We start from the raw sequence: 14,498 nt of genomic DNA on the forward strand, positions 1-14,498 counted from the left end.
GTACAACAGAATAGCAAATGGGGGTTTCTTTGTTTCGAGGAATGGTATCATTTTGGCAGGATAAGTCAATATGGATTATGCATGTTTTACACCATCACTTACATGCACGACACTGAGAATTTTTGAGTGTAAAACTTTATCCCAGCTGTAACTCAAGCATACATGAATTTCACATAGATGAGACATTGAGAGTTGGATGTTAACATCTGCATTGATGAATGTTGAAAGTCTGGGTGAAAATGGTGGAGCAGACCATCATGTGTCAGTGCGATCCTGCAGCTTCTGGCTGGAGCATATGTCCTTTAATATAGCCATCACAGCCAGATAAATGTCAAGAGGAGATGGAAAAGTGAGCTGCTCAGCCTCTCAGTCCTGTGTCTCTGCCATCTTGGCTCTGTATTTGCCTGTCATCTCCTTTGGCAGCGGAGTAGTGCTGGGACACGGCACTTGGCCCTCCACCTCACATATGCACTCCCTCAGACAGTACTTCTTTGGGCCGAAGTTGGCAGGGTGGGACGCCTGCATCTTGGCTTGAGCTTCCGCATGCAGCACTTCACTAGAGAGAAGAGAGCAGAACAGCTGCATTAACAGCCTGCCTCAATATGAGTTGGCTTTTTTGTCATGTCAGCTGAATATTAGCTTTTATCAAGGCTGATAAATTGAGTGACATGTGCTCTTGTCTTTCCCATCTTAAAAAGTAAAGACAAACATAAGATTATCACCCACTTCTCCAAAGCTCTCACGTGAGCCATCTTAAATCTTCCCTTTAATATTAGGCTACTATAATAAAATATACATTTATATGAAGCCTTTCATCTCATCTTCAGCGTTTGTCCACATCTGTAAATAAATACAAACTCATAGCAATTGCATGAACACCTTTGAGTGCCATAAAACACCATCCATACTTACTCTGATTTACCCAGAATCTTCTTAACATGCTGTGAAATTAGCTTGTAGTCCTTTCCCTCCACGTCCACCAGGACTTGTTCACCATCATCTAAACAGAGACGGAGACAACCTCAAAGTTAAGACAGCATCTAAAGCAATCCTTCGCCGAGGATTGTGTGAGAAATCACACACACACCCAGGTAAAACTTCAGGAAGGGCGATGGCGTCATATTCTTGAACATCATTATTTGGACCCAAGGGTTCTTGTACTGAATCTGCGGGATGTTGAAGAACACAAACTTCCTGGAAGATATAAAATTAAAAAAAACAAACATCTTAAAACTATGCAGGAACTGATATAAACTGTAATACTCTTGATGGATTTAACTATACGTGACCGCTGCAGTGTAACGTGGCTGTAAACCTAGTGCTTGTGTGTTGCTAAGCCGTTAGCTCTGACCTTGCTCCTTCGCTCAGCTCTCCATGCGTGTTGTAATTCACCGTCATGATCTTCACCCTCGTCTTAAAAATGATGTCGCCCTTCTGGAGATACTCCAGCGTCCTTCTGATCGGATACCTCCCTTTCATAGGCATGTTTACCTATTTACAAATCAATCTTACTTGGAAGTCACACAAGTGCACATACGCGGTGCGTGACGCAATTTGATGACGTTTCGCTACGTCAGGTAAACACCACCAGCTTGACGGTACTTGTAGTTTTAATAAATTCGCAGTTACGTTATTTACATCACTTATTTTCTCCCCTTTCTCCTGATTGTCACCTATTTTGCATCACTGTTCCAACGCACTCGAATCAAAATGCTAAATTGCCTCCTTAGCATATCAGCAGGTTTTGCACAAGTGTATTTGAAAAGGCAAGAATCTAAAGGTTGCAGGATGGTGGCATATGACTTAAGTTGCAGACTTCTGGCTTATGGACACTTTTGCCAAATTATTCATATTTCTGGAACTTTCAATTAATATATTTTGCTGCAAACTTCAACATAGCAACTGCCATTTTCTGTGGCTGCCAAACACAAAATAAATGTGTGGATTTAAGGGTTGTTTTTTTTTTTACACAAAATCCTGACAAAAACCCCTTTACTCTTATATCTCTAAATAAAACCCGATGTAAGACTGTTTATACTTACTCTTTTTTTAATATATATATATATATATATATATATATATATATATATATAGCTATTTTTACTACATATAACTTCCACAGCTACAATCTCCTTTTGAAAAAATGTAAAAAAAAATTGGAAACACCCAGTCAGTCTAGATTAGCTCAATTTATATATTGTGGCTTTAATACTTTTGTCCATCTAAAATAGAAGGTGTAGATGTTTTTGTCACTGTGACAAAAAAAAAGCATCTTGAAAATCCGGAATGAAAAAAAAAAACAGATAAAAAAAATACCATAAATCTCAAACTTCTTCATAGAATCTTTTCTCAAAGTAAAAAAATCTAGTTCATGTTTAACCATTTAAACGTTTTACATTTTCAACTAGACCTGATTAAATGCTTAGTCCTTAAAATGTAAAATATTACTTTAATTTTGCACCACATTAGAATATCAAACTTTATACCAACTTAAAAATATGCAGAAAGCTTACACAGACTGCTTTGTTGTATGTCTTTGTATCCCAACCTGGGTTCTTTCTGCATGCAAGGATTTTCCCAGTGGTACTCCAGCTTCCTCTCATAGCCCAAAAATATTTATGTTAGGCTGAATGGTCTCTAAATTGCTCTTATTTGTGTCTGTGTGTGTGCGTGTGTGTGTAGTTGTTTGTCCTGTGTGCCTTTGTGCTGTCCAGTGATGTCCTGTCCAGGGTGTTCCCTGACTTTAGCAAATGACAGCTGGAAATACACACCAGCAATCTGCAACTCATGCAGATATGAGGGTGCGCATACAAAGGCTTGCAACTTATCAAACTATTATACCACAATAAAGGTGGCAAGAGTCATGTTATTTTTTCCCCAACAAAATTTATAAGTAATTTTGTTTCCTACCTTGTTTCAGTCGAGCTTTTCAGACATTTCAGCTAATTCTCATCTGGATCATGAACAACATCAGACCTGTTACATTAAATGAATAGATGTTTATTTTAGTTGAAATAAGGCGCATTGCTTCAGAGAAGCTAGCCTCCTACTGGAATGCAGAAACAAGAGTTCAGTTGTTAATACATTTGATTTATATCAGTGAGGTAGAAATGTAGGGTTGTAACCATCTTGGGAAATAAATGTTTAAAATTCATAATTCAAACTTCCGAAGGCAGAAAAAAGAACAGAGTAGATTCACATAGTATCAAAAAATGTTACCCAAATGATACCACAAAAGAGGATGATGTATGCGCCTGGAATAGCAGCTAAAGCTACAACATTTAAATCAATATTTCACATACTGCATTTATTAAAATGTGCTTAAGCAATTTCTTCATGCATGGCAATGCACTATAAAAATGACAACAATGCTCCTTATTAGGGCTCACAGAAAGATTATAAAACCCTGTTTAAAAACAACATGCGCTCATTTTAATGTCCGTTACATGTACAAATGCCATTTCATCACCAGTGCCTTTTTAGAAAGAGTCTTTTCAGGTTTAAAACCAAAATATTACATTTGATGTTCATGAGACACAAACCTAGCTGACTTATGTACATCCCCGTTACCATTCATGTTGCTGTGGATGTTTATTTAAACATATATACAAGAGGGTAAAGCCAATGCATATCTCAATGCTGTCCTCAAGACATGAATGCATTCAAGGCTGGCTTTACACAGAATCTCATTGTTTTTCAATCAGGGATACCTGCCCAAAAGTACTTTAAGTACACTTAGTATGCAACAAGCAAATTTGCTCAAAACAAACGAATGTTTTCAAAAAACATACAAAATATACAGTTTTAGTCAGCCTAAATGCAGTGGAACATCACAGGAGCTGATTAATGTGCAACAAAATACCAATGCAAACATAAAGTGTAGCATAGCTACACATTAGAACGAGTTTTAAACCCAAAGCTTTTAAATAATTGTCTTTACAACATTCTAAATTGATTGAAGACAAAGAAAGACTGTAGGTCTACAGAGCTGTAACACTGATGGGACAGAAGAACAAAACATAACTGATTGTCAATAAGGAAAAAAAGTGGAGGAGGTGATTGCACAGATTTTAAAAGCCTAAGTGTACCTCAATAAATGCATCCACATTAAAATACACCAAGAAATGTCCTTTATGGTAATAAAAAACAACAGTACTGCTCAGACGAAGGCCTTCTGCTAAGAAGCAGGTTCAAACACATTTTCTTTTAGAGGACCAGTTTAACTAAAAATAGATTTGAAGATTACATCTCTGTGACTAGGAAGCTTATTACCAACTCAGCAAGCCTGAGTGACCCAGGAAACAAGAGTGTTAATATAAAACAGATGGAGCTGTAATTAAAGAAGAAGAAGAAGAAGAAGAAGAAGAAGAAGATGGAGAAAGGAAGGAAAGAAGCTGGCAAAAAAAACAACTAGGGATGTTCTGATTTGAACATTTGAGCTAATATCGAAATCCCATCTTAATATAGCTGTTATGGCTAATAACTCATATATTTGTAGATATTACATACATTAAATAAATATATTTCACTATCCTTTCGACACCTTGAAAAAAATGACCACACCGCTGACTTCACCATAGCTTCTCTGCTACAGGTAAACTCATCACAATCCTGCGCTGCATCGCCATCACTGTCACATGACAAAGTTCCTCCCCTCCTCCAGAAATAAATGGCAACAAGATTTATTTTCATCTTGCTGCCATTTTTTTTTTTTTTTAATCGGATCAATGCTGATCAAATTCCTAATGTTGGCACATACCAATAATAGTACCTAAAAAAATCCCAAAACAATTGCTGGGAATGTGAAGATTAGTGTTCATTTCAATCTCATATTCAAATGATCAAAGCATAATTTTGCTTATACAACAATGATGGAAAAAGAATCAGACCAATTAAAGAAATAATTGTAATTTTCTCAGTATTCAGCAATAATATTGCTTTGTTTACTGTTTTTCTAATATTATGCTGCCCGAGTTTCTTCTATGAGTTCCCATGGTGATAGATCAAGGTAAGAAGTGAATCAGCTTCATCGTAAACTGAACCTGAAACTAAATTTACCTTGTTAAACCATAGTTCAGGCCAACGTTATGGACATGGATGATCTGGCTGTAAGTGTCGTAAAATAAACAAAATAAGTTAAAGGCCTCCATTTAGATTATACGTAATAATTGTGAGGCTTGTTAATTGGCTTTTGTTAAAATACTTGGACAAAAACATCAAAGGGAAAAAAAAAAAACATACAAAGCCAGTTTATATATATTCTGATGTGAAAGTGATATTAAATTTCTTGGCTATTAGAGACGTCCGTGTTTGAGTCTGAAACTTTTGCCCCAAACATGAAACGTACCGACTGCAGAAGTGCTGGGAGCAGAAGAAACCAAAACAATATGATCCTCCTGTAGGTTTACATAATCTGATGTTTACAATTCAGGCTGTGTTTGGTATTTTATTTGACATTTTTGGATCAAAGGCTAGTACTCAAAATTACATGTATTTGATTAACATCACAGAACGTAAGGCTTATTTAAACTTCAGACTATTTGACAATGAGGGTCAAAGTGCGCAATGAAATGTGAAGAAAATATTAAAAGAGATAGTTGAGAAGTTACAGCTGACTGAATATTTTTCCCCCATGTACTTAAGAGCGACTCACAGCATGAAGTGCAGAAAACATTCCTGGTCATCCTGGTTTTCCAATGCCATGTTACGCCAAATCCGGCAAGTAATGTTAGAAAACAAAGATTTGTAGTTCAACTACAGCCCTCTAGAGACCATGTACCTGAAAATGAGATTTACAAACTTAACTGACACTTTTTAGGTCCTTGGTGTGTTGTCATTCTGTCGAGTCCGAGTCCTGACTGTTGTACTCCGCTGTCTCCATCTTGAGTATGTAGGGAATGATGCTGTCAATAGAGACGTTGCCTATCAAACCAGTGAAGAAAAGTTCCTCTGTGATACTTGAGTTCATTAGACGAAGGGCAGGCAGACGTGTCAGGATGCGTGTTAGTCTGAGGGAAAAAGATTATTTTTGTCAGATTTTGTCCAAAATCATCCCTGATGATTTATTTCAGTCAAAAATACCTGAACAATTTCTGCTTATATTCATGAAAGTTTAGGTCAGAACCATACACAAGCATACATACACTACACCTGAAACCATGTCTGAGGTAACATTATTTATTCCCTCATGTTGACTCTCTTATTTTAAAATGGGAGCAATAGCAATGACTGTAGTGAGGCTTTTTTTGTCATAGTTCTATATTTTATTTATTTATTTATTTGAAAGTTATGGTATGAAGAAGCCGGTCTGGTTCTGATGAATGATTCTTGTTTGTTCTGAGTGACCAGATTCACTTTTAGTTTGTTTACCCTTGAAAGAATTCATGCCATGAATTAATAACATTAACTGACCTGTATGTGTCTTCAGGATATGTTTTTTGCACATAGTCTTGCAGCTCCATGAGGGCTTTCTCTTGGAACTTCTCAACCTGGCCGCTGCTCTCCACACCTGGGTGATCTGATCATCAGGAAAAACAACACAAAAAAAACCCAACTGAAATTTATAAAAACTAACCTGATTGGGTAGGTTTTCATATTGAATGTAAAAATATGATTTAGAATAAGTTTCTTGCATTAAAGATAATTCTCACCAGGACTGAACAACACAATAGCCTTTAGGTAGGCGTACTCATAGCTGTCAGTCTCCAACCGTGTCATGCTGTTACAAAACTCCTGGAACTTCCAGATGTGCTCCATCACCTGCTTCACCCTCTCTCCAGAAAGTTTGTCTGAAAAAAAAAAAAGAAACTGCTAACATTTCTGTATAGATCCCATGAAACAAATTTAGTCATGGAGTTCAGCAGGCTCCTGGGCTAGGATTTCTAGATTTAATCTTATAATGTAAGACTTTTGATGAGCAAAAAATGAGATACACAGCTAAGCTTTTTGTATGAAGCCATGTTAAGTTGGACAATTATGTAGATTTTACAGAAATAGAAGGTCTAAATGACTTGATTTTATACTTTAATATTCAGATAAATTTTACTTTTTTTTTTAAACTTCCCAAGTATAAACAAGCTGTCAAATATTTACAGAAATGGGTTTCTGGGGCTTCCTGCTTTCATCTGGAAATGGTCACCAAAATAAAAAATAAACAGAGAGATGCAAAACTTATGCATCTTCACAAGAACCTAAAAAATGTGGACTGAATGTCCTATACAGTCCTTTGGTCCACACACATCTGGTAGAAATGATTGCATTATCTCTTCAGCATAGTATCAACTTAAAAAGACCCCTGCTATTGACAAATGCATTTAAATAAGGCGTGCAGCAGCAGGGAAACATCTATAACATGCAGGACAGCGGGACCTGGGTTGGAGAGCAATTACAGAAAATATTGCATCTTTCAGGCTTGTCATCACAGACAAACTTCCCTAAATATTAATGTTTTAAGCTGGCTGATAATCAGGGGCACACACCGTCATGTTCATACCTGGGGAATGGGGCACACCACACAACTCAGAGGCTAAGACATGCAATATGTTAGCATTTAGTGCAAGCAACAACAGCTACAAGCTAATAAAAATGACATTTCTTTGCTCCTGTTTTCATGTTTGTGTCCTACTGTGAGATGATGACGGGGTCTTTGGTCCATACCGTCCGGGACGCTGCTTTGCAGATGGTTAATGATGGCAGTCAGGATGGTTGACAGGTTCATCACGTGAGCGCACTGAGCAAGACCCAGGATGAACAGCTCGTTCCAGCAAGCTCGCACCAAGCTTGTGTTTGCCTCCTGACTGGGAAATACATAAACATGTAAGACATACCACAAACAAACAGGAAAAGGCAGCATTGCAACATGAAACTTTTGTTGTGCCGATTTCTTTTTCTCCCCCACCCAAGTACTGAGAAGGCAGGAATGGAGCGTGCCCAGTGCATGGAGAGGAAGAGGAGCCTGGACGCCGACTCACAGATGTAGTGTACATTCAGATACTCGGGCATGGGGCTGGGCATGGTCAGCTGGAGCCAACAGAAACAGGAACAAGAACATTACAACCGGAGTTATATTAAAATAACATAAAAAGTATGGCTGCTTGATTATTTTTGCAATCAGTTATTCTGTTGATTATTTTGACGATCAATTGATTAATCATATTTTTAAAAATTGCCACATTCTGCAGATTTTTCATTAACCACTTAAGCCTTTTTTATGACATTTGTAATATGTTAAAAGATTATCGTAAAAATATTTACAGACAAAGAAGGGTCTATTATTATAAGGGCAAAATTTATATATTTTTTGTACAGTTTTGACTTAAATCCTGCACTGAATATGTTGTTCTTTCAGCAAAAGATTTTTTCGACGTCTTTACATTACAGTTAACATTTAATTGATTACTAAATTAGTTAATGATTATCTCAGTAATCAATTCATTGCGACTGATCACTTCAGTCCTACTAAAAAGCGAAAAAATCAGTTTTTTTCTGATATGAACAATTAACCAATAAGAATCACTTCAAAAACCATGTATATGGTTTGACTCTTGCCAGGTGTCTATATCAGCAAAAAAAAAAAAAACACAACATTGCCAGCCCACAGAAGAACACATTTGATATAATCTCAGAGTTTATTAAAGATTTGCATCCATCCTCTTTTCTATCTCAGTGGCTTTAGAAGACTCCCTCCACTCACCTTGAAACCAACATGGCTGTCGGTGAGCAGCGGTCCCTCCACCTCAATGATGGGCGTCTCTTGGTCCCGTCCAATCAGCTGGATGGTAGTCCCACTGACACAATGCGACTTCTCAGCCAGGTTCTGTTCTCCCCCTGCTTCAGGTGGGTTGAAGACTTTGGCCAGAGTGTCAAAGGCACTGCATTGAAGTACATACAAACACACACACACACGCACGCCCGCCAGCCCGCACACACACCCCCACGCACCCCCCACACACACATTTTTAACTCAATTAAAAGCATAACCTATAGCAACAAATAAAAAATAAAAGATTTCCCTCATTTTTAAACTACTAAATCTAATTACAACAAAACCATACAAATATTTCCTGAAGGACCTGAGATGAACGTGTAGCTGAAATACTTTCAATATGACCAACTGACCGTGTTATCTCGCTTGCAGACTGCTCCTCCTGCTGGCTGTCTGAGGTATCACCGTTGTTCAGGCTTTCTTTCAGGGAATCACTCAGGTTGGCAAGTGATGTCACAACATTGGCAAGCGTCCCCAGGTTTCCGTGCTCAGAATCCATCTAAAGCAAACACATAATTCTCACATTATGGCATCAACTTCAGCCAAAGATATTGATGCTAGAAGTTATTCAAAGAAGCAGAGAACAGAGTGAGGCAGCAGAGCACGGTGTGTCTTTATGATCAGATGTACCTTGGAGTCTGTTGCCAACAGCAACGTCCCATCAGCCTGAATAACCGGCTGCTGGATATTAACCAGCATTCCCTGGTCCAGCAGGCTGGATCTGTACAATAATACAATAATAAACTGAGTAAATACAAAAAGCATTTTTCACATTATGACTGCATTTATTACAAAGAATCGCTAAGAATATCCAAACCAACGTGGCTTTATGTAAAAAAGTAATTGCATGGAGGATTTGGATAGCTTTTGTTTCCATAAAAATAGAATTATCTCTTAGGTTATCCTTGCCTGGAATTACTTATTGTTCAAACAAGACATAAAAAAGAGACATTGATAATTAACAAAATACTTGTTTACTGCGCTATACATGAACAGGTCTCATTTCTACTGACCTGGAACCATCTGTATCTGTATCAGAGATAAAGGTTGGTGTAGCGATGAGTGGGCTGTTGAGATCCTTGCGGATGTAGATCTTCTGGGTGGAGGCAGCACAGTTGGAGTGTCTTTCTCGGGGAACAACGTCGATGGGTTTCCTCTCACTCTGGACAGCTAAACAATTACAACAGGCAGAATGTTGTTACTATTATTTTGGAGTAATATAACAACTACTACTTCTAATAATAATAATAATAACACATAAAAAGTCGAGAAGAAATTGGTATTTTCAAGGCATAAATAAAGTGAAGACAATTAAAGATGAGGGAACAGTTTCACAGCTTTTGGTTGTTGTAGTATAGATATTTAGCCAGAGAACCAAATACCAGAGGCTTCAAGACACAAGGCCAGCTTCAAGTTGGTACTGATGGTTTCACAATATGTTAAGATCAACATCAGTATCAGCCACTGCATCACTACTGGTACCTGGCTTAATGTTTAGTAGTACTGAGAAATGATTGTGGCACATATATTATAAATAATTTGAAAAGATCAGTGCCTCTTGTTTAACCAGAACTGTCTCCAAAAAAAGGGCAGACAAAACATTTCAAGCATTTTTTTCCAACTTTGAAATTGGAAATTTCAATTTTTAGATCAAAATAAAACGCACAAAAAATTTGTCATTTAGTGCCAACAAAAAAGAAAGTTAGTGCTTTTATTGGCAAAATGGCAAAAAGACCTGATGGGCTCCTGCTTTAAAATGTCCTGGCCGTACCTTCACAACAAGGCATTTATTAGGGCAATACTTGTACAGTTTCAGAACCACTCTCTAAGAAAGTATAAGTCAGAGGAAAACATTGTTGTTCAGGCTTCCTTAATCCAACTAATTACATTTGTTTAACTGAAATGATATTTAAGGAATCAATTTGGATGCAAACTCACAATCAGTTTTCATCCCCATGTTAAGGCATTTTCTCAGCCGGCAGAACTGGCAGCGGTTGCGGTGATGTTTGTTGATGACACAGTCCTGCTTACTGCGACAACTGTAGGTGAGATTTTTCCTCACACTCCTCTTGAAGAAACCTTTGCATCCCTCACAGGTGACAGCTCCATAGTGACGCCCTGAAAGCACACAAAAGTGTTTGAGTCCTTTTGCCAATAGAGTGAAGCTGGTAGAGTGAAGGTAGAGTACCTGAAGCTTTGTCGCCACACACCACGCAATATTCCACTGGCTGAGATCGACTTAGATCTCCTGACTGTCCCAACAAACGCTCCATTGACACTGGATCTGTGACGATCTGAAAGGAAAAGGCAAAAGCAAACTCATATTTTACAAGTTTCCCCTTTAAATGGTCTACATAACGTCAAGGATAGATTTAAAAAACAGTAAAAAATATTAAGCAGATTTCTAAACATTATGGAGCAGAAGGGTATATATTGGGACAAATGTACCTGTATCCTTCCTGGCATCAGGCTGTCTGCAGCTGTGAAGATGACCTGCTTCGAGTTGCGAGTCTCCGGTGAGGCCAGGATAACTTTGCTCGCCCCTGAGCTGTCAGCCGTTGTCAGGATGAACTGCTGCTTTGAAGCACTGGACGGGTTCATCGCTGTCACAATCTGGATCTTCTGACCTGTCTGCTGGTCGGTTACAATCTGAATAGTCCAGTTAGAAAAGAGGGAGACAAAAAACATGTGTGATTATTAATGTAAATAAGTAATAAAAGCACAGAGATATGTTACATGCAGAATCTGCCTGGTTGATTGTTGATTCGATTACCTGTATTCGCTGTGGTGTTGTGGCAGGCTCTGCAGAGATGACCCGAAAGCGCTGGGGAGACTCACCCATCACTGGACCTGATGGATCTGATGGAGAGCATGACCCCTAACCCAGTTAAGCACAAATAATTTTTGTCAGCAAGCAAACACAAAAATAGCTCTTAAATCTGGAATCCATAGAAACATTATTTCTATGGAAGTATTATAAAAAGTATTATGGATTCATAATACTTTATGAATCCGTTAAAAGAATTTGACAGTGTGATGTGAAACAAAACAGGAAGAAAGCCTTTCTCTGCACACTGACCTCTGCATCATGCTCAGAGTCTGATTTCTGCTGAGAGAGCAGGTTCAGGTTGGTCGCCATGATCATGTAGAGTCATTAGTGAGGTCTGCGGAGGAATGCAAGAGACTTTATTCATCAACAGGTTTATTTTATATATACCAAACTAAACTGGGGTGTGACATATGGGTGTTTTCTTTCATAATGACTGATAATAGTTTTGTTTTGAACTTGTTTCTGAGAAATCACTTAGACTAAATTACACCAGCTATGAGTTCCCCTAAAAAAGGTCAAATGTGAAACTGCAGGTGTATTTTTAAAGATACTGCCCTGCTTTGTGGCTATTCTGAACACATTCAGTACTAAAGCTCAAGGTGGCCAGGTTTGATTCTATAGGATCATGAATCTACAGCAATATCCCTCTGCATCAAGAGACCGATGACAGACATTTTGTTTTATTTTTTTACCCTCATAGGTCTTGGTATAAAGTGATGAAAATACAGAGTAACAAAGTAACCACTACTGCCTTTGCAAGCATTCCTGACACTGCCTTTTAATATCAGGGGCCAATGGAAAAAAAACTCAAAGAATATCTTTGTGTAATTCATTTTCATACCCGTTTTAATTTATCCTCATTTGGTCACATCACAACCTCAAAGTTGGGGGGGAAACCTGCATAGGATGCATGTCACCTAGAATAAATACTCATATAGTTATTATTACAGAGAACATCTTACAAATGTTTGCAGATGACATGATCTGCAGAGAGAGCAGAGTGCAAGTAAAGGAAAAGCCATAGAGGTGGAAATATTTACTGAAGACTAGTTTTACTTAATCCTCAAAAATCAATGTAAGGTTCACATCTTAACAAGATCTGGAAATGCACATCTTAATAAATGTTCATTTGCGCTTTTCTGTAATCACATATTTTCATTTTTACACCTTTACATAACCTTTATTAGTCAGTGTTACTTTAACAAAGACCCCAGCTGCAGCTGATTAAGGTACCTTCAGTAGTCCACAGGGAGGAGCGTGAGGCTTCATGTTGTTTACAGATTGGCTGAACAGTTTGTCTATCAGTAACTTCACTCCAAACACAAAACAGAACAAAATGGAGAATCTGGCGTTTGGCCAACATAACCGCAGACGGTTATGATAATTGGTATAATGAAACAATTTTCTTAATAGGCAGTGGAGTGGGTGACATCTAATATTCTGACTGGAGATGCAAAAAAAAAAAAAGCTTTTCCAAATAAATCTCTGACACAGACATTTCTATCCACTCGTGTCAGCTGGACGGCAAAGGTAAAAGGGTCGAGTTCATCCGGTGTTAGCTGTCGCTGCTAGCTAGACGCAAATAAACCTATGGTAGGCTATGGAGCAACAGCTAGCGGGGTCTGCCTCTAAGATTCACAATGCAGGGAGCACAACAAATCAACAGCGTTGTCATGTAGTTAATAATCAGCCAATGTGTCTGTGCCGACTGCCAGACTGCGCGCAGTCTGTTTCTGTTCATCCCCGGAGGTAAAGCACCCGCAGCCGGACAGGAAGCTAAGCAGCTAGCCGCTGTTTTGTGACCCAGAGCTGCTTCTTCATAGGGCTTTAATGCTTCCAGTCCAGGACTGACACTCACCTCAGAGGGACGCCGCTCTCAGCTTTAAGGCGCTCGGTTGTTCCATAAAAAATAATAATTGTTATTTTCTTCTGTTAAAGGTCATAGTTCGTGACCCCCGCACCAACAGCGCATTGATGATGATGATGATGATGATGGTGTTTTTTTCCCCCTTCTTCTTCTTCCTCCTCCCTCTCTGTCCGCGTGCCTCAACCCCCCCACTCCAAGCCTTGCGCGAGCCAGACAGCGTTGACGTCATAAAGTCTGGGGACTTGTCAAATTATGCGTATTAAAAAAATAACGAGATAAAAACAATTTCAGTTTAGGTATTATTTAGCTTTCTTCATAGGTTTCTGCGTGTCATTGTGTGCGTGAATAGTAATGACTGATTTCATTGTAAAGTGTCTCTGAGTGTCTTGATAAGTGCCATATAAATCTAATGACACTTAATTTGTTTTCTGTAAAATTTGTGTATTTCACCCTGTCATGTTTTCTGGTTCTGATAAATTATGATTACCTGAGTTATAGCTAATTATAATTTCTGTATTGTTTTGCACGCTTTAAAACTCAATCCGTGTTCCCTTAAGGGTTTAAGGACAATGGCCATCACAAAGCCCTGATGTTATTCCAGTGGAGATGTTGTTGGTAGATCTAAAAAGGTGTGTGGGACTAAGGCGGCCTATAAAGGTAACTGAGTTACACCAGCTCTGTCAGGAGGAATGCGCCAGAACTTCAGCAAAGTGTGAGAAGTTTGTGGAAGAAAACCTGAAAGGTTTGACCCAAGTCATCCAGTTTAGAAGACAATCACTGGTACTAACCAGATTTGAAGAAGGGTTACAAAACAATCTCTACAAAATGTTCCTGCTAGGTTTTCTAGCTGGCATTTAGCAAATAGAAATGATTAATGGTAATTCTAAACAACCTAAAACCAGAGGAATTTGTTCTCATTTAACTTCAAAATGTGTATCTTTATATGGATTTTAACTGCATTCATCATGATCAAATCTACTCAGGGGGTTTTTTTCTTATAATTTTGACTTCAGCTTCCCAAATGATTTAAATATTAC

At 38.3% G+C, this 14,498-nt stretch overlaps 2 protein-coding genes and 2 long non-coding RNA genes across 8 annotated transcripts; 1 reads left to right on the forward strand and 3 right to left on the reverse strand.

Annotated features, from left to right (window-relative positions):
- Positions 1-8: 8 nt before the first annotated feature.
- mrps25 (mitochondrial ribosomal protein S25) lies at positions 9-1,579 on the reverse strand. The gene is made up of 4 exons (XM_028015894.1): positions 1,352-1,579; positions 1,088-1,194; positions 913-1,000; positions 9-556 (listed from the first exon to the last, which is right to left on the reverse strand). The coding sequence occupies exons 1-4, from the start codon at positions 1,483-1,485 to the stop codon at positions 367-369; spliced, it is 519 nt and encodes a 172-aa protein (XP_027871695.1). The 5' UTR covers positions 1,486-1,579; the 3' UTR covers positions 9-366.
- Positions 1,580-2,979: 1,400 nt separating this feature from the next.
- Positions 2,980-13,571, reverse strand: nr2c2 (nuclear receptor subfamily 2, group C, member 2). Of its 4 annotated transcripts, none has more exons than XM_028018061.1 (15): positions 13,453-13,571; positions 11,844-11,928; positions 11,538-11,642; positions 11,213-11,413; positions 10,953-11,058; positions 10,703-10,882; positions 9,778-9,934; positions 9,395-9,485; positions 9,118-9,263; positions 8,693-8,870; positions 7,898-8,019; positions 7,657-7,796; positions 6,651-6,788; positions 6,412-6,517; positions 2,980-6,008 (listed from the first exon to the last, which is right to left on the reverse strand). In XM_028018061.1, the coding sequence occupies exons 2-15, from the start codon at positions 11,907-11,909 to the stop codon at positions 5,834-5,836; spliced, it is 1,911 nt and encodes a 636-aa protein (XP_027873862.1). In that variant the 5' UTR covers positions 11,910-11,928; positions 13,453-13,571; the 3' UTR covers positions 2,980-5,833. The 4 variants fall into 4 exon arrangements, 2 of the variants coding, with proteins under 2 accessions (XP_027873862.1, XP_027873871.1); XM_028018070.1 differs by having other exon boundaries at positions 11,538-11,623; positions 13,453-13,539; XR_003595568.1 differs by lacking the exon at positions 2,980-6,008 and having other exon boundaries at positions 7,625-7,796.
- Positions 7,057-7,618, reverse strand: LOC114144888 (uncharacterized). The gene is made up of 2 exons (XR_003595577.1): positions 7,235-7,618; positions 7,057-7,169 (listed from the first exon to the last, which is right to left on the reverse strand). It is a non-coding gene; the product is annotated as an uncharacterized LOC114144888 (long non-coding RNA).
- On the forward strand, positions 11,938-13,881 carry LOC114144879 (uncharacterized). Of its 2 annotated transcripts, none has more exons than XR_003595575.1 (2): positions 11,938-13,124; positions 13,533-13,881. It is a non-coding gene; the product is annotated as an uncharacterized LOC114144879 (long non-coding RNA). The 2 variants fall into 2 exon arrangements; XR_003595574.1 differs by lacking the exon at positions 11,938-13,124 and adding an exon at positions 13,133-13,343.
- The last annotated feature ends 617 nt before the right edge of the window (positions 13,882-14,498 follow it).

This window comes from Xiphophorus couchianus, chromosome 1, assembly GCF_001444195.1.
Source record: "Xiphophorus couchianus chromosome 1, X_couchianus-1.0, whole genome shotgun sequence".
In the NCBI taxonomy this organism is placed as follows: Eukaryota; Metazoa; Chordata; class Actinopteri; order Cyprinodontiformes; family Poeciliidae; genus Xiphophorus; species Xiphophorus couchianus.

What these genes read in the sequence shown, in the direction of transcription:
- mrps25 (XM_028015894.1), bottom strand. Translation starts at nt 1,485, where the DNA reads ATGCCTATGAAAGGGAGGTATCCGATCAGAAGGACGCTGGAGTATCTC. An exon ending in GAGCTGAGCGAAGGAGCAAG is followed by an intron (nt 1,195 to 1,351) that starts GTCAGAGCTAAC and finishes TATATCTTCCAG; the next exon opens with GAAGTTTGTGTTCTTCAACA. An exon ending in CTTCCTGAAGTTTTACCTGG is followed by an intron (nt 1,001 to 1,087) that starts GTGTGTGTGTGA and finishes GTCTCTGTTTAG; the next exon opens with ATGATGGTGAACAAGTCCTG.
- nr2c2 (XM_028018061.1), bottom strand. Translation starts at nt 11,909, where the DNA reads ATGATCATGGCGACCAACCTGAACCTGCTCTCTCAGCAGAAATCAGAC. An exon ending in TGATGCCAGGAAGGATACAG is followed by an intron (nt 11,059 to 11,212) that starts GTACATTTGTCC and finishes TTTTCCTTTCAG; the next exon opens with ATCGTCACAGATCCAGTGTC. An exon ending in TATCCTGAAGACACATACAG is followed by an intron (nt 6,009 to 6,411) that starts GTCAGTTAATGT and finishes TTTTTCCCTCAG; the next exon opens with ACTAACACGCATCCTGACAC.